The sequence below is a fragment of the Balaenoptera physalus genome (assembly GCF_965194825.1).
Source record: "Balaenoptera physalus genome assembly, chromosome: 7".
NCBI classification, from domain to species: domain Eukaryota; kingdom Metazoa; phylum Chordata; class Mammalia; order Artiodactyla; family Balaenopteridae; genus Balaenoptera; species Balaenoptera physalus.
Genome location: NC_138886.1, coordinates 87,735,985 through 87,755,571, shown reverse-complemented (window position 1 = coordinate 87,755,571; position 19,587 = coordinate 87,735,985). Strand labels below are relative to the sequence as shown.

The 19,587-nt window shown below is 35.0% G+C and overlaps 1 protein-coding gene and 1 long non-coding RNA gene across 8 annotated transcripts in view; one reads left to right on the top strand and one right to left on the bottom strand.

The window, feature by feature from the left end:
• ERCC6L2 (ERCC excision repair 6 like 2) overlaps positions 1-19,587 on the bottom strand; it is a gene marked incomplete at its 3' end in the record, with an annotated part of 201,751 nt that overhangs the window by 94,184 nt on the left and 87,980 nt on the right. For all 7 annotated transcript variants that reach the window (XM_082469555.1, XM_082469556.1, XM_082469557.1 and 4 more), the window contains 2 exons: positions 15,327-15,422; positions 4,714-4,813 (listed from right to left, as the gene is read on the bottom strand). In XM_082469555.1, the coding sequence (XP_082325681.1) occupies positions 4,714-4,813; positions 15,327-15,422 (196 nt within the window). The remainder of the gene's footprint in view (positions 1-4,713; positions 4,814-15,326; positions 15,423-19,587) is intronic.
• Positions 1-19,587, top strand: part of LOC309664564 — a 251,474-nt gene that overhangs the window by 200,733 nt on the left and 31,154 nt on the right. The window lies entirely within an intron of this gene.

The window sequence follows — 19,587 nt, the reverse complement described above, 5'->3', positions numbered from 1 at the left end:
GTTAGATTGTTTACTTGAGATTTTTCTTGTTTCTTTAGGTAGGCTTGTATAGCTATAAACTTCCCTCTTAGAACCGCTTTTGCTGCATCCCATAGGTTTTGGGTCGTCGTGTTTTCATTGTCATTTGTCTCTAGGTATTTTTTTATTTCCTCTTTGATTTCTTCAGTGATCTTTTGGTTATTTAGTAACGTATTGTTTAGCCTCCATGTGTTTGTCTTTTTTACGTTTTTTTCCCTGTAATTCATTTCTAATCTCATAGCGTTGTGGTCAGAAAAGATGCTTGGTATGATTTCAATTTTCTTAAATTTATTGAGGCTTGATTTGTGACCCAAGATGTGATCTATCCTGGAGAATGTTCCGTGCGCACTTGAGAAGAATGTGTAATCTGCTGTTTTTGGATGGAATGTCCTATATATATCAATTAAATCTATCTGGTCTATTGTGTCATTTAAAGCTTCTGTTTCCTTATTTATTTTCATTTTGGATGATCTGTCCATTGGTGTAAGTGAAGTGTTAAAGTCCCCCACTATTATTGTGTTACTGTCGATTTCCTCTTTTATAGCTGTTAGCAGTTGCCTTATGTATTGAGGTGCTCCTATGTTGGGTGCATATATATTTATAATTTTTATATCTTCTTCTTGGATTGATCCCTGGATCATTATGTAGTGTCCTTCCTTGTCTCTTGTAACATTCTTTATTTTAAAGTCTATTTTATCTGATATGAGTATAGCTACTCCAGCTTTCTTTTGATTTCCATTTGCATGGAATATCTTTTTCCATCCCCTAACTTTCAGTCTGTATGTGTCCCTAGGTCTAAAGTGGGTCTCTTGTAGACAGCATATAGATGGGTCCTGTTTTTGTATCCATTCAGCCAGTCTATGTCTTTTGGTTGAGGCATTTAATCCATTCACGTTTAAGGTAATTATCGATATGTATGTTCCTATGACCATTTTCTTAATTGTTTTGGGTTTGTTTTTGTAGGTCCTTTTCTTCTCTTGTGTTTCCCACTTAGAGAAGTTCCTTTAGCATTTGTTGTAGAGCTGGTTTGGTGGTGCTGAATTCTCTTAGCTTTTGCTTGTCTGTAAAGCTTTTGATTTCTCCATCAAATCTAAATGAGATCCTTGACGGGTAGAGTAATCTTGGTTGTAGGTTCTTCCCTTTCATCACTTTAAGTATATCATGCCACTCCCTTCTGGATTGCAGAGTTTCTGCTGAGAAATCAGCTGTTAACCTTATAGGAGTTCCCTTGTATGTTATTTGTCGTTTTTCCCTTGCTGCTTTCAATAATTTTTCTTTGTCTTTAATTTTTGCCACTTTGATTACTATGTGTCTCGGCGTGTTTCTCCTTGGGTTTATTCTGTATGGGACTCTCTGCGCTTCCTGGACTTGGGTGGCTATCTCCTTTCCCATGTTAGGGAAGTTTTCGACTATAATCTCTTCAAATATTTTCTCTGGTCCTTTCTCTCTCTCTTCTCCTTCTGGGACCCCTATAATGCGAATGTTGTTGCATTTAATGTTGTTCCAGAGGTCTCTTAGGCTGTCTTCATTTCTTTTCATTCTTTTTTCTTTAGTCTGTTCCGCAGCAGTGAATTCCACCATTCTGTCTTCCAGGTCACTTATCCGTTCTTCTGCCTCAGTTATTCTGCTATTGATTCCTTCTAGTGTAGTTTTCATTTCAGTTATTGTATTGGTCATCTCTGTTTGTTTGTTCTTTAATTCTTCTAGGTCTTTGTTAATCATTTCTTGCATCTTCTCAATCTTTGCCTCCATTCTTATTCCGAGGTCCTGGATCATCTTCACTATCATTATTCTGAATTCTTTTTCTGGAAGGTTGCCTATCTCCACTTCATTTAGTTGTTTTTCTGGGGTTTTTTCTTGTTCCTTCATCTGGTATATAGCCCTCTGCCTTTTCATCTTCTCTATCTTTCTGTAACTGTGGTTTTTGGTCCGCAGGCTGCAGGATTGTAGTTTTTCTTGCATCTGCTCTCTGCCCTCTGGTGGTTGAGGCTATCTAAGAGGCTTGATGGTAGGCCTCATTTACCTTTTGAATAGTTATATTTCTTTAAAAATCTTTTACTCTTTTCTATTAATTTTGTTTTCTCTGATGTTAATTCTTTTTTAGTGCCTATATGAGTTCCTGTATCTCTTGCAATAAATTATCATAAACTTGGTGGCTTAAAACAACAGAAATGTATTCTCTTACAGTTCTTACAGGAGGCTAGAAGTCTGATATCAGTATCACTAGAATGAAATCAAGTTTTGGCAGAGCCATGTTCTCTTCATAGGCTCTAGGGCAGGATCCATTCCTTGCCTCTTTTCACTTCTGCTGGCTGCCAGCATTCCTTAGTTTATAACTACATAGCTCCAATCTCTTGTCTCTGTGGTTACACTGGCTTCTCTTCTGTCTCTGTCAGATTTCCCTTTGTTTCCTACTTACAAGAATGCTTATGATTTAGGGCCCACCTGGACAATCCAGGCTAATCTCCCCATCTCAAAAATCCTTAATTTAATCACATCTGCAAAGACCCTTTTTTCCATATAAAGTAACATTTATAGGTTCCAGGGATTAGGACCTGGTATCTTTGAGGGCCATTTTCATGGTGTTTATTTTCCTAAACTGTTCAATACTAATTATTTTTTTGGAGGGGTGGGGGGATATTCATCTGTCTTCAAATGCCTTATGGGCTTATCTAGGCCTACTGCAGTAATTATTCAAAGCAGGCAGCAGGTGGAGGGGTTTGCAAGTATTTATTATTTTGGACTTTCTTCTCGATTTCAGCAAAAACTTAGAGCTTTGTTTCCTTCCTTCCAGTATTTCTACTTATTGTTCCTACTTGAGAGCAGACATTTCCATTGTCTACAATCTGGTACAATGGGGGAAAGATCATAAGGGTTAAACCACCTTGTTAGATCATTAATAATACCCCAAAGAGGGGGCATCATAGTTAACCCAAGGCTCCTTTCTTTTTTTAGTATCTGTTGACTCGAAGCTTGGAATATTCACAAGTTGCATCTACCTTTTCCAGTAGTCTTCTTATGACTGAGTCTAGCTTCATTTCTTCCTTCAATCTCATCTCAACTGCCTTTTGTCTTTCAGGGTTCCTTATCATTTTTGGCCCACAGAGAGAACTCTTTTTTCTTTCCAACATTTTTATAGGATTTTTAAACATCATATTGGATTGTTTTCCCCCCAAGAGATTTGAGGAACACTTGTGAGGCTAGCGTGTGTTTGCCATTTGCACCCTTGGTTCAAATTCCAATCAATGTTTAAATCACATTTATGCCATTTCCTCATATGATTGCCATCTTATCTTTATTTGTGCTTATCAAGTTGTATGGCTGAATGTTCCTTAAGTGGCTTATTTTAATAAGCAATTAGATCATACAAAGTTCTGAAAACTTAAATTACCCTCATCTTCTGAAGCCTTTTTATTACATATTATTATATATTATATAACAGGCCATTTTATTTCATTAAATGAGTCAGATGAATAGGCAAAAAGGAAATACATATAGTAATGGGATCAAGAAAACTTACTATGTGATTGAGGAAAGACTCTTACTTGTGACAAGTCAAAGATAGTATTCTAAAGAGCTGCTCCTAAGATGAAAAAATAATATCTACTTTTTTCCAAGATTAGTTAATGTCTGAAAAAATAATTTTCAAATAGTTGTGCTATACCTAAGAACAAAAAGACTAAAGGTTTCTTACAGAGCTAAATGCTTTAAGAAAAATAAACACTGCTGTGTACAATTCCATTTTTAGAATTAAGAAAATAGCATAAATTTAAGACTGGATCATTCTTAGGTTAACTACCACCACATGTGGCAGATGTTTGCTCTTAAACAGATTCCAGCTGAATATATAGGGAGTAATTCAAATTTAACATTTATAATTAAACTTGAACCTCATTCCAGATCTTCTCAAGTGGGCAGTTACAGACTAAGTAAACTTTATTTAGAGGCATAAATGGAGTAGTAATTGATACCCTAAGGATATTAAAGAGTTAATGCAATTTTAGATGAATATTAAAAGCACCAGCACACTAGTTAGTGCGCTTGAGTTCTATTTCTATAATTTCATTTACTGGGGTGTCCTGGATCCCAGTTTCATTATATACAACGTGAAACATTTGTATTAGATATCTCTAAGGTATTCCTCTCTAATCTTCTTCATGCACACATAGAAAATGGAAACATGTGAACATCTACTCAAAGAGGAGGTTACTCAAGGCTGGAAGCTGGCTTAGATAATCTTGCTGCTCAGAGAGCTGTAGGATGTCTGGGTGCACCTGTACCCCATCTGTGGCATACACTTACATCTTGGCCCACAGTTTGGGGAGCTGTGACCTTGCTACTCAAATTGTGATCTGCAGACTAGTACTGTTGGCACTTCCGGGAGCTTGTTAAAAATGCAGAATCTTGCGTTCCACCCAGAACTACTAAATCAGAATCTGTATTTTAAAGATCCCTAGGTAATTCATGTGCACATTAAAGAAGTACTGCTCTAAGCAACTTTCAGCTCTAAAATTCAATGAACCTAAGATTTAATCTGTTTTATAGAAGTGTATTCTAGAGTATATTTCATAATCTTATTAAATTCCTTATTATAGCTAGAATAAAATAAAAAACATATTTGTACACAAATTTATTATTAATTTTTGAAAACTGACAAATGTTTACTTTTAATTAGAAAAAGGGAAATATATTTACCTGCTTGTATACCTGTCGTAAGTACATGATCTCCTCCACAGTTCCCAAGGATATCAGCCTAAGCACTTTGACATCTCTGCATTGCCCAATCCTATATGCTCTGTAAAAACATTAAAAACAAAAGGCAACCAAGATCAAGTGAAACAACTTCGGGTTCAGGAGGTAGCTTTTGGATATAAAAATGAAATATTGCTAAAATTTTAATTTAAAAAGAAATATCTTATGTTTAGATATGCTATATTATTTAATAATAATGTAAAAACAGAAATTCATATAAAAGGCCAGTCATTGAGGAGGAAAGTATTATAGAAAAAAATATACATATCAACTTCATTTCTGTTACAAACATCGCCTTCTATTGTGCAAAAACTTTTCCTAAATTCAGATTTTTCTTTTATGGAAATCTTAAGCCTATGAATGATTCCATTTATATAAAACTCTCAAAAACGCAAACTAATCCACAGTGACAGAAAGCAGATCAGTGGTTGCTTGGGGGGCCCTGGGAGGGGCCAGATGGATGGATTACAAAGTGGCACAAGGAAAATTTGGGGGGTGATGGATATGTTCAGTATCTTGATTGTGGTAATGGTTTCATGGTGCATACCTACAGCAAAACTTATCAGTTGTACACTTTAAATATGTGCAGTTTATTGTATGTTAATTATATCTCAACGAAACTGTTAAAAACACCTTGGAGGAAAAGCAATAATCAACTGGCAAGCCTATGGAAGTGCAGATTTACAGCCTTCATCCACAGAGATTTCCAAGCAGTCTGTCTGACTGGATCACTCAGTTGATTAGTACCCCAGGTGTTTTGATATGGACTGCAGTGCTAATTAAAACTCTAACCTGACTCACCACACTGATTAACTATAGGTCCAGTCCCTGTAGCTTCTCCCAGGTGGAGGCTTTATTGGATGTTCTGAATGAGGTCACCTGTTTCTAAATACCTGTTATAGTCATGTGGGATCAGGGGCAAGGCCATACTGCTTCATGCTTGAAAATGTTACAATTTGGGGGAAATTTAATTTTGACCTTATAAAGTCACACTGTATTGTTATATTTGGTGCTCCTTCTGCCTCCTTCAGCCATTCCTCCTCACAGAGAAGGGCTTTCACTAGAGGACATCTTGGTACTGAAAAATCTTGCATTCCCAGAAAAGAATGGGGGCTCCTGTGACACAGCAAAGCCAGGGGTAAGTTACTGCAATTCTCACTTTCATCCTGCAGCCTGGATAGAGAGGGACTCATAATCCCTTTCTCTCCCACAATGGATTTGGGTCTAAAAAAAAAAATATGGATCTAAGGAAATGTCTTTTGGGTGTAAGGCAATTGTTTGCTGAATGGGATAGATTCTGTCAGAATACATATTCTTGAATCTTTACAGACAAAAACCTTATAACATGTTACACTGGACCTATGCTTCATCATTTTCTAGCTCTATAAAGTACGGATATGTAAATGGTCTTTTATCATGCAAAGACAAGTGTTGAGAAACTGTTATACAGTGTGGAGGTCAGTATTTTCATTTCTTTTCTTTGTTCCTCCTGTCAGAGTAAATGGAAGGAGAGGGAGAGGAAGAGGAATTCTGTTCATTTAGTTTTACTGTCAACTAACTTTCACTGAAAGCCAAAGCACAGTGAACTGTGTTTCAAGGGAACACTGGGATAAATAAGTCTTGATGGCCTAGACGAAAAAGAACAAAATTACAACAAATGTTGTTAAGACAAAAAGAAATGGATATTTTTCTGTGGTTTTCATTTAACTATTTTCCTGGGCAGTTGTCACTGGCAAGAGGCTGGTTAAAAGTGCAGGCTCTGCAAGTCAGACTGTGTGGATTCAAATTTATTCTATCTTAAATTGATACCAACTTAATTTCAATTGCATTAAAAAATTCTCCTTTACAGTTCTGCTTTAAATCATATCTTTATATGTCATGTATTCATTAGCAGATTTATAATTATTTTTATGCATTTGTCTTTTAAATCCTGTAGAAAACAGGGAGAAGAATTATAAGCCAAAATTATAATAATACTGGTTTTGATATTTATGTACTTACCTGTACTGGAGAACTTTATATTTTCATATGACTTTGAGATACCATTAGAGTCCTTTCATTTGAAATTGAAACTCTCTCCTTAACATTTCTCCTTAGTATAGATCAAGAGAACAGAATAGAGAGCCCAGAAATAAACCCAAGCACCTATGGTCAACTAATCTATGACAAAGAAGGCAAGAATATACAATGGAGAAAACAGTCTCTTCAATAAGTGGTTCTGGGAAAACTGGACAGCCACATGTAAAACAATGAGAATAGAACATTTACTCACCAACTACAAAAATAAACTCCAAATGGATTAAAGACCTAAATGTAAGAATTGAAACTATAAAACTCCTAGAAGAGAACATAGAACAATCTTTGACATAAATCTTAGCAACGGTTTTTGGATCAGTCTCCTAAGGCAAAAGAAACAACAGCAAAAATAAATAAATGGGACCTAATCAAACTTACAAGCTTTTGCACAGCAAAGGAAACCATTGACAAAACAAGACAACAACCTGAAGAATGGGAGAAAATATTTGCAAATGATATGACCATCAAGGGGTTAATATCCAAAAAATATAAATAGCTCATACAACTCAATATCAAAAAAAAAAACAATGTCAAAAAACCCAAACAATCCAATCAAAAAATGGGGCAGAAGAGCTGAAAAGATATTTTCCTAAGAAGACATATACACAGCTAACAGGCACAGGAAAAGATGCTCAACATTGCTAATTTTTAGAGAAATGCAAATCAAAATGACAATGAGCTATCATCTCATACCTCTTAGAATAGCTATCATCACAAAGACCACAAATAACAAATGTTGGCAAGGATGTGGGGAAAAGGAAACACTTGTACACTGTTGGTGGGAATGTAAATTGGTACAGCCACTATGGAAAGCAGTATGGAGGTTCCTCAAAAAACTAAAAAAAGAACTATGCTATAATCCAGCAATTCCACTTCTGTGTATATATCTGGAAAAAATGAAAACACTAATTTGAAAGATACATGCACCCCAATGTCCAGAGGAGTATTAATTACAATAGCCAAGATATGTAAGCAATCCAGTGTCCATCAACATACAAATGGATAAAGAAGATGCGGTACATACATAGAATGGATTATTATTCAGCCATAAAAAAAAGAATGAAATTCTGCCAACAGCAGCATCATGGATGGACCTAGAGAATATTATGCTTAATGAATTAAGTCAGACATAAAGAAAAATACTATATGATATCACTTATATGTGAAGCCTAAAAAATAAAACAAGTGAATGTATATAGAAAAACAGAAACAGAATTACAGATATAGAAAACAAACTTGTGCTTACCAGTGGGGAGAGGGAAGCGGGTGGGGATGAGATACGGGTATGGGATTAAGAGATGAAACTACTGTATATAAAATAGATTAGCAACAAGGAGACATTGTATAGCACAGGGAATTATAGCCATTATCTTGTAATAACTTTCAATGGAGTATAATCTGTAAAAATACTGAATTGCTATGCTGTACACCCAAAACTAATATATTACTGTAAATCAACTATACTTCATTTAAAAAAATACTATAATATGTCAGTTATATCTCAATAATAAAAAATGCAGAAATACAACTTTAAAAATACACTAGAAGGAATTAACAGTTGATTATATGATACAGAGGAATGGATCAGTGAGCTGGTAGACACAGCAGTGGAAATCACTGAAGGAATAGATAAAAGAAAAAAGAATAAAAAGAAAGGAGGACCGTTTGAGACCTCTGGGACTACATCAAGCATACTAGCATTCACATTACAGGGGTCCCAGAAGAAGAGTGAGAAAGGGGCAGAGACCATATTTGAAGACATAATAGCTGAAAACTTCCCTAACCTGGAAAAGGAAAGACATCCAGGTCCAGGAAGCACAAAACAGGATCAACCTAAACAGGAGCACACCAAGAAACATTGCAATTAAAACTGCAAAAATTAAAGATAAAGAGAGAATATTAAAAAGCAGCAAAAGGAAAAGCAACAAGTTACATACAAAGGCACTTCCATAATGCTATCAGCTGACTTTTCAGGAGAAACTATGCAGGGCCAGAAGTGAGTGGCATGATATACTTAAAGTGATGAAAGGGAAAAACCTACAACCAAGAATACTCTATTTGACAAGGCTTTCATACAGATTTGATGGAGAGATCATAAGTTTTACAGACAAGCAAAAGCTAAGAGTTCTGCACCACCAAACCAGCTTCCAAGAAATGTTACAGGGACTTTTCTATGTGAAAAAGAAAAGGCCACATCTAGATATATGAAAATTACGAAAGGAAAAAAAATCTCATTGGTAAAGGCAAATATACAGTAATGGTAGTAAATCAACCATGTATAAAGCTAGTAGGAAGGTTTAAAGACAAAAGTAGCAAAATTGTGTATATCCATTATAAGTAGTTGAGGAATACACAAATCAAAAAGATGTAAAATATGATGTCAAAAACAGTAAACATGGTGGGGGAGGAGAGTAGAAATTTAGGGTTCTTAAGTGTATGTGAACTTAAAAGATCAGCAATTTATGTTATCCTTTTGAAGAACTTTTGGTAGCCACAAACCAAAAATCTAAACACACACGAAAAAGAGAAAGGAATGCTAACAGAGCACTAAAGATAGCCACCAAATCACAAGGAAGAGAAGACACAAAGATAATTACAAAAACAACCACCAAACAATTAACAAAATGGAAAGGAGAACATACCTATCAATAATTACTTTAAAAATATATGGACTAGATGCTACAATCAAAAGACACAGAGTGGCTCATTGGATACAAAAACAAGACCCATCTATATGCTGCCTACAAGAGACTCACTCTTGAGCTAAAGATACACAGACTGAAAGTGAGGCAATGGGAAAAGGTATTCCTTGAAAATGGAAAGGAAAAGAAAACTGGGGTGGCAATACTTATATCAGAAAAAATAGACTGTAAGACAAAGACTGTAGTAAGAGACAAAGTAAGACATTACATAATGATCAAGGGATCAATTCAAGAAGAAGGTATAACAGTTGTAAATGGATGTGCACCCAGCATAGGAGGACCTAAATACATAAAGCAAATTATAACAGACATAAAGGGAGAGACTGACAGTAATAAAATAATAGTAGGGAACTTTAACACCCAACTGACATTACTGGACAGATCATCCAGACAGAAAATCAATCAGGAAACACTGGCCTTAAACAACATATTATATCAGATGGACTTAACAGATAAATATAGAATATTCCATCCAAAAGCAGAAAAAAATGCACATTTTTTTCAAGTTCACATGGAACACTGTCCAGGATAGACAATATGCTAGGCAATAAACAAGTCTTAGTAAATTTAAGATTGGAATCATATCAAGCATCTTTTCTGACACAACAATATGAGACTAGAAGTCAACTATTAAAAAAAAAACCCTGAAAAAACACAAACATGTGAGTTTAAACAATATGCTACTAAACAACCAATGGATCACTGAAGAAATCAGAGAAGAAATAAAAATATACCTGGAGACAAATGAAAATGGAAACACAATGATCCAAAATCTATGGGATTCAGAAAGAGCAGTTTCGAGGCTTATAGAATTACAAGCCTACCTCAGGAAACAAGAAAAAAGCCAAATCAACAACTTAAACTTACACCTAAAGGAACTAGAAAAAGAACAAGCAAAACTGAAAGTTAGTGAAGGAAAGAAATAAAAATCAGAACAGAAATAAATGAAAGAGAGACTTAAAAAAAAAAAGGTCAATGAAACTAAGAGCTGGTTCTTCAAAAGGATAACAAAAATTGATAAACCTTTAGCCAGACTCTTCATGAAAAGAGAGAAGACTTAAATCAATCAAATCAGAAATGAAAAAGAAGTTACAACTGATACCACAGAAATACAAAGGATCATAAAATATTACTACAATTATATGCCAATAAAGTGAACAACTTAGAAGAAATGAACAAATTCCTAGAAATGAATAATCTCCCAAGACTGAACCAGGAACAAATAGAAATTTTAAACAGACTAATTACCAGTAATAAAATTGAATCAGTAATTGCAAAACTACCAACAAAAAAAAGTGTAGGACCAGACAGCTTCACAGTTGAATTCAACAAACATTTAGAGAAGAGTTAACAATATCCTTCTCAAACTATTCCAAAAAAATTGCAAAAGCACACTTTCAAGTTCATTCTATGAGGCCAGCATTGCCCTGATACCAAAACCATACAAAGATATCATAAAAAAAGAAAATTACAGGCTAATATCACTGATGAACATAGATGCAAAAATCCTCAACAAAATGTAGCAAACTGAATTCAACAGTACATTAAAAGGATCATACACACTAATCACAAGCAATGAAATTGAAACTGTGATAAAAAATCTTCCAACAAACAAAAGCCTAGGAACAGATGGCTTCACAGGCGAATTCTATCAAACATTTCGAGAAGAGCTAACACCGATCCTTCTCAAACTCTTCCAAAATATAGCAGAGGGAGGAACAGTCCCAAACTCATTCTACAAGGCCACCATCACCCTGATACCAAAACCAGCCAAAGAGGTCACAAGGAAGGACAAACTACAGGCCAATATCACTGATGAACACAGATGCAAAAATCCTCAACAATATACTAGCAAACAGAATCCAACAGCACATTAAAAGGATCATACACCACGATCAAGTGGGGTTTATTCCAGGAATGCAAGGATTCCTCAATATACACAAGTCAATCAATGTGATACAACATATTAACAAACTGAAGGATAAAGACCATATGATCATCCCAATAGATGCAGAAAAAGCTTTCGACAAAATTCAACACCCATTTATGATAAAAGCCTTCCAGAAAGTAGGCATAGAGGGAACTTACCTCAACATAATAAAGGCCATATATGACAAACCCACAGCCAACATCATTCTCAATGGTGAAAAACTGAAACCATTTCCACCAAGATCAGGAACAAGATAAGGTTACCCACTCTCACCGCTATTAGTCAACATAGTGTTGGAAGTTTTAGCCACAGCAATCAGAAAAGAAAAAGAAATAAAAGGAATCCAAATCGGAAAAGAAGGAGTAAAGCTGTCACTGTTTGCAGATGACATGATACATAGAGAATCCTAAAGATGCTACCAGAAAACTACTAGAGCTAATCAATGAATTTCACAAAGTAGCAGGATACAAAATGAATGCACAGAAATCTCATATTCCTATACACTAATGATGAAAAATCTGAAAGAGAAATTAAGGAAACACTCCCATTTACCATTTCAACAAAAAGAATAAAATACCTAGGAATTAATCTACCTAAGGAGACAAAAGACCTGTACAGAAAACTATAAGACACTGATGAAAGAAATTAAAGATGATATAAACAGATGGAGAGATATACCATGCTCTTGGATTGGAAGAATCAACATTGTGAAAATGACTATACTACCCAAAGCAATCTACAGATTCAATGTAATCCCTATCAAACTACCAATGGCATTTTTCACAGAACTAGAACAAAAATTTTCACAATTTGTATGGAAACACAAAAGACCCCAAATAGCCAAAGCAGTCTTGAGAAAGAAAAACGGAGCTGGAGGAAACACGCTCCCTGACTTCAGACTATACTACAAAGCTACAGTAATCAAGACAGTATGATACTGGCACAAAAACAGAAATATGGATCAATGAAACAGGATATAAAGCCCAGAGACAAACCCATGCACATATGGTCACCTTATCTTTGATAAAGGAGGCAAGAATATACAATGGAGAAAAGGCAGTCTCTTCAATAAGTGGTGCTGGGAAAACTAGACAGCTACACGTAAAAGAATGAAATTAGAACACTCCGTAACACAATACAGAAAACTAAACTCAAAATGGATTAAAGACCTAAATGTAAGGCCAGACATTATAAAACTCTTAGAGGAAAACATAGGCAGAACACTCTATGACATAAATCACAGCAAGATCCTTTTTGACCAACTTCCTAGAGAAATGGAAATAAAAACAAAAATAAACAAATGGGACCTAATGAAACTCAAAAGCTTTTGCACAGCAAAAGAGACCATAAACAAGACGAAAAGACAGCCCTCAGAATGGGAGAAAACATTTGCAAATGAAGCAACTGACAAAGGATTAATCTCCAAAATATACAAGCAGCTCATGCAGCTCCAATATCGAAAAAACCAACAACCCAATCCAAAAATGGGCAGAAGACCTAAATAGACATTACTCCAAAGACATACAGATTGCCAACAAACACATGAAAGGATGCTCAACATCACTAATCATTAGAGAAATGCAAATCGAAACTACAATGAGGTATCACCTCACACCAGTCAGAATGGCCATCATCAAAAAATCTACAACAATAAATGCTGGAGAGGGTGTGGAGAAAAAGGAACCCTCTTGCACTGTTGGTGGGAATGTAAACTGATACAGCCACTATGGAGAACAGTATGGAGGCTCCTTAAGAACTAAAAGTAGAATTACCATACGACACAGCAATCCCACTACTGGGCATATACTCTGAGAAAACCATAAATCAAAAGACACATGTACCTCAATGTTCACTGCAGCACTATTTACGATTGCCAGGACATGGAAGCAACCTAAGTGTCCACTGATAGATGAATGGATAAAGAAGATGTGGCCCATACATACAATGGAATATTACTCAGCCATAAAACGAAACAAAAATGAGTTATTTGTAGTGAGGTGGATGGACCTAGAGTCTGTCATACAGAGTGAAGTAAGCCAGAAAGAGAAAAACAAATACTGTATGCTAACACATATATATGGAATGTAAAAAAAAAAATGATTCTGAAGAACCTAGGGGCAGACATGAAAAAAGACACAGATGTAGAGAATGGAACTGAGGACATGGGGAGGGGGAAGGGTAAGCTGGGAAGAAGTGAAAGAGTGGCACTGACATATATACACTACCAAATGTAAAACAGATAGCTAGTGGGAAGCAGCTGCATAGCACAGGGAGATCAGCTCGGTGCTTTGTGACCACCTAGAGGGTTGGGATAAGGAGGGTGGGAGGGAGATGCAACAGGGAGGGGATATGGGGATATATGTATATGTATAACTGATTCATTTTGTTATAGAGCAGAAAGTAACACAACATTGTAAAGCAATTATACTCCAATAAAGATTAAAAAAAAAAAAAGGAAAATGGAGAAAAAAACAGTTAAAAAAAAAAGGATCATACACCATGATCAAGTGAGATTTATTCCAGGGACACAAGTATGGTTCAATATCTGCAAATCAATCAATGTGATATACCACGTTAACACATTAAAGAATAAAAATCGTATTATCATCTCAATAGATGTGGAAAAAGCTTTTGACAAAATTCAACATCAATTTATGATAAAAACTCTCAATAAAGTGAGTAGAGAGGGAACATACCTCAACATAATAAAGGTCATATATGACAAGTCCACAGCTAACAACATACTGAATGGTGAAATATTGAAAGCATTTCTCTAAGATCAGGAACAAGAGAAGAATGCCCACTCTGGACACTTTTATTCAACATAGTATTGGAAGTCTTAGCCACAGCAATTAGGCAAGAAAAAGAAATAAAAGTATCCAAATTAGAGAGGAAGAAGTAAAACTGTCAGTGTTTACAGGTGACATGACACTATACATAGAAAATTCTAAAGATGTCAGCAAAAAACTACTAGAGCTCATCAATGAATTTGGTAAGGCTGCAGGATACAAAATTAATAAACAGAAATCTGCTGCATTTCTATATGCTAACAATGAACTATTAGAAAGAGAAATTAAGAACATAATCCCATTCAGAATCACATCAAAAAGAATAAAATATCTAGAAATAAATGTAACTAAGGAGGTAAAAGAACTTTACTCAGAAAACTATAAGACACTGATGAAATGGACTGTATAAGAAAGCTGGGTTTCAGTGCTTTATGATCTGGTCCAAACACCCACTGCAAGAACCTTTTATCAGCCTCATTCCCCACTTATTTATAAAATTTATGAAATGATTCTTTCAGTTTTGATCAAGGAGCACATGTTATAGGTTAATCCCTCTTTATGTACAAGGTGTGGGAGAGGAATTTGTTTTAGAGTCAGCACATTAATTAATTTCCCATAAGGATGTACTTTAGTCTACTCCTATATCCTGAAGTTGCTGATCCCATGCTTGAATTTCTCTGTGCTCTCCTGTTGACTTGGGATTGTGGCTTTTCCCTGCTGGTTCCTTCATCATAAAAATTCTCCCATGAGTTTCTCAAAACTTCTGATCTACTAGTAGTGACCTTTCTATTTTCCTGCAGTACTGGGGATTTATTCTTTCTTCTAAATTAATCTTGTCACAATAATGGGATTTTGAGATGAATGGAAAATTAATGGCTATTATCAGCCTGCCATTTGGATTCAGAAGTTCAGGGTTATCTTAAATAAAAGTTAAAAAAATTTTTACAAGGTCTTCCCTATCTTCTAATCACAGTCACATTGTAAGCAACCTAAAAAATTCAGAAGCATTTTTAGATTAAAAGTATTTGCAGGTCAATTTAAATTTTGTCACCATGGTACCTGTCAATTGCTTGAAGATCATTGGCTGGATTCCATGTAGGATCAAATAATACAACCACATTGGCACCAACAAAATTGAGGCCTAGTCCACCAGCCCTGGAGTAAACAGAATAGAGCACATTAAGACAGCAAAAATAAATTTTGCTCTCTAACTCAATTATGCCAGGTTTCTATAACCAAATCAACACAATATTACATTAACATTATAAAAGTAAGGTGATTAAAACACAAATATGCCACAAGTAAAGAGGCTATGGAACAATTTTTTTTGTACCACTCTAGAATATCCCTAAGAAATTTGAGCATTAGAGACCATGTAAGTAGGTTGTGCTGGTTTTTACATTTTTTTGGATACTCAAATACTATTCTCGAAGATTTTCCTAACATAAGTTTTAAAAACTGCTAGTATACTCCAGCTAAATAAATATACACACTTAAAAAAATGCGCTCCTCCTTATTCCTCCCACTAAGTGCAGCTAAAAACCCTGGGCATTATATATAAAATAAAACACAAGATTATGAAAGGTAGAGAGAACACAGATTGGCTAGAGACCACAAAACCTAAGGAATGACATGGCAGTGAGTTCCCTGGCTTCATTTTTGCCTAATATATCCCAGATTGGGTTCTGGAGAAGCCAGTGAACTGGAAATGCCAGCAGCCAACAGTCACAGACCAAAAAAGCCCCAAGAAAAGCCTTCTTCCTTTAGCCAAAGAACCAGGAAAGATACAGAGTTTTAAGACCGAAAAATGTTAGATAATAAACAGCCTATTCTTGCAAACACCACAGAAAAAAAATCTGTGGCTCCAACCCTAACCTGGTCAGCAAAGGCTAAGTGAGGAGACTAAATTCCCACCTTTGACAGTAATGAGGTACTTCTCATTCTCACTCGGGTGGTGTCAGAGAAGACTGATTGAGGAGCCGGAACTTTTCATTTCTGCCCAGCTATAACCAGGCCCCTCTGTAGTGTGGGTGGAAGCCATGGAGAAATAGCAGTGAAGTGCCTCAAACTCAGGATGTCAACAGAGGCCAAGCAAGAGACACGGATTTCCAGCCCATGTGGCTGGCATGGTGTCTGGGTAAAACAGAAGTTTTAAATAAGATACAGAGTTTCATAACATAATACTCAAAATGTCGAGCATACAATAAAAAATTACTAGTCCTACCAAGGTCTAGGAAAATCTCAATTTCTATAAGAAAAGACAATTAACATACGACAACACTGCAAAGAATCAGATGTTGGAATTATCTGACAAGGATTTTAATGCAGCCACAATAAAAATGTTTCAAAAAACAATTACAAATATGCTTGAAACAATTTAAAAATAGAAAGTCTCAGCAAAGAAAGAGAGGATACCAAATGAAAATTTTAGAATTGAAAAATAACTGAATTACAAAACTTGCTGGATGGACTTGATAGCACAGTGGAGATGACAAATGACAGAATCAATAAACATAAGAGCACGTCAATATTATTGATATTTACCCAATCTGAACAACAGAAAGAAAATATACTGAAAAAAAAAATAACACTCTTAGAGGCCTGAGGGACAGTAACAGAAGAGCTAACACTTCTATCATTGTAGTCCTGGGAGAAAAGAGTGAGACTGAAAAAATATTGAAAGAAATATAGCTGAAAAATTCCCAAATTTGGGAAAAGAGATAAACTTATAGAATGCAAAAAGTTGCATGAACTCCCAAAATGATAAACCCAAAGAAACCTATGCTAAAATACAGCATAATTAAACTTCTGCAAACAAACGATAAAGAAAAACTCTTGAAAGCAGTCAGAGAGAAATGATACACAACTTTTAAGGAAACATCAAATGACAGTGGATTTCTCATTAGAAACCAAGGTGGCCAGGAGGAAGCAGTGCATTTTCAAGTGCTAAAAGAACTATCAACCCAGAATTCTATATCCAGCAAGAATATCCTTCAGGAATGAAAGGGGAATCATGACATTCTCAGATTAAGGAAAACTAAGAGAATTTGTCGCCCACAGACTTAGAGGAAAGATATAATAAAACAACTAAAAAGCCAACCAATATCCAGTCCTGTCAAATTTACCTCAAAAATGTTTTTTTCATGAGTCCTTTCTCCATTCCTATTTTCACTTGCCCTAGGTCAAGCTTTTATGTCACACCTGTATGTATTACTTCAGTGGCTTCCTGTCTTCCCTTACCTCAGACCTTAAATCCATTCCCACATTACATAAAATAATTCTAAGCACAGAATATAGAAAACTAAGTATATCATTCCTCTGTTTAAAACCCCTCAATTCTTTGGAAAGCCAAAGCTTTATCTTCACTTAATTGACCTGTGGTTAAAATATACAGTGAAAAGAAGCCACGAAAGATATATGTATATTTTGACAGTTTTTAAAATATGATATTGCTTAATGGATTTGATAGATTCATTTTTCTATCAGTCACAACATGTCAGAATACAAATAATTCATTTTGGAATGAAGTTTATTTCTAAAGATATCTTTTCTAAATGTATCTTTTAGCAAAACTGAATATATAAAATGTTTGTCTACTGAGTTAAAGATTTCAGCTGCCTGCATAGCTTATTAGATTTTACCTAAAAATAACTGTTATCTTCTCATGTTTTGAATTTTCTGGGTCTAAACACCATACATTTAATAATTATTTTATTATATAATAATGATAAAATTTTGTATTTTTTAAAGGAGAGGTAAAATTAAAATCCAATAATAAAATCATTTTCTTCATTTTCTTCGTTTTTCTAATCTCAACCTTCAAAGCTTTCACTGAGGCTTTCTCTTGCTGATTTTCCCTTTTCAGATGCTTAGACCATCACGTAACTCACACTTAGATAATGCTTTACTCTAGATACTAACCATCCAGGGAGGGAAAATGTTAATAATCTTCTCTTATACAGTTTCTATCAAAATAGAAAAAAATTAACATTTATTGAGCATCTACTATATACCAGGAATGGTGCAAGATATTTTCATATATCTTATTCTTTCATCCTCAACACAGCTCTAGGAGTTAACTATTATTCTCATTTTACAGATGAGAAAATTGAGAATCTGAAATACTGATTAACTTGCTCAAGGTCTCTGAGGTGGCCAGTGTCTGGATTCAAACCCAAGTATCCTGACTTGTTCAATATTCAATAGAAATTGAATTTTCTCCTTTGGAAAATTACTTTAGAGGCAACAGCATAAAGATGTCACAGAGACTTGAACTCAAAGAAAGAAGTTAGGTGGGATAAAGAGGAAGTTTGGGAAAGGATTTAAAAAATGGGTAAATTACAGGAGTGGGTGGGATTTAGATACCCAACAAGCAGAAGAGAAGTTAGAAGTTTATCTGTCTATTACGGTGATGGGGAAAATTCTGAAGGAACAAGGTTCATAAGATTATATAATTAGACTAGTTATGTGAAAAATCAACCAGTTATAATCAAAATAAAATTGGAAATCAAGAAGTATTTTCTAACACTTAACACCAAAAGTAAGTCTAGTCAACTGTTCAGTTAGCTTCTTGTCAGTAAGATATGCATGAATTTATTTCAGATGCCCTAAATGAGTCACAGGAAGGTCACCACTTGAGGTAACAATCTTCAAAGATATTCTGAAGTTACAACTTAAGACTGTCCGAGTTAAAGAAGAGGCAATGTTTCTTTTAAAGAAAAAATAATCTCTAAACTCTATCTCTAGAGATGAGATGATTCTCTATTTGACGATAATACAACTCAGACTCATAAACTTTCAAACCTCTCACTCCTCTCATATGGATAACAGCAAAGGCTTACTCCTTAAGCAATAAAATATTTAGAATATAGCCCTCTTCAAGCTGAGGAATGGTATTAAGATAGATTGCTAATAAACATGCAGGCTATTCATTCCTTAGGTGTTCCACATCCTATTTTGTATCAATAAATATGTAAAAAATTGTATTTTAACCATATCAATGTTCCACAAAAAAATTCTGTCAATGAATTAAATTTTACTGTTATGTATTAACTATTATAAAAGGTGGAATGAAGTAGTCACTTGAACAAATACTTCTGAGAAACCTAAATATAAGTAAGAGATACCATGTTCGTAGATAGGAAGGTTCGATAGCATTAAAATGTCACTTTTCTCCAAAGTCATTTATAAATTCGGTGATTCCAATAAAAATCCCAACCCAAGGAAAAATGCCAGATAACCCTTCCTTAATTAACTGAATGAGATGATTATGGAAAGCAAAGCTTTAAGGTGTTGACATTTCAGAATAAAGATAATTCAG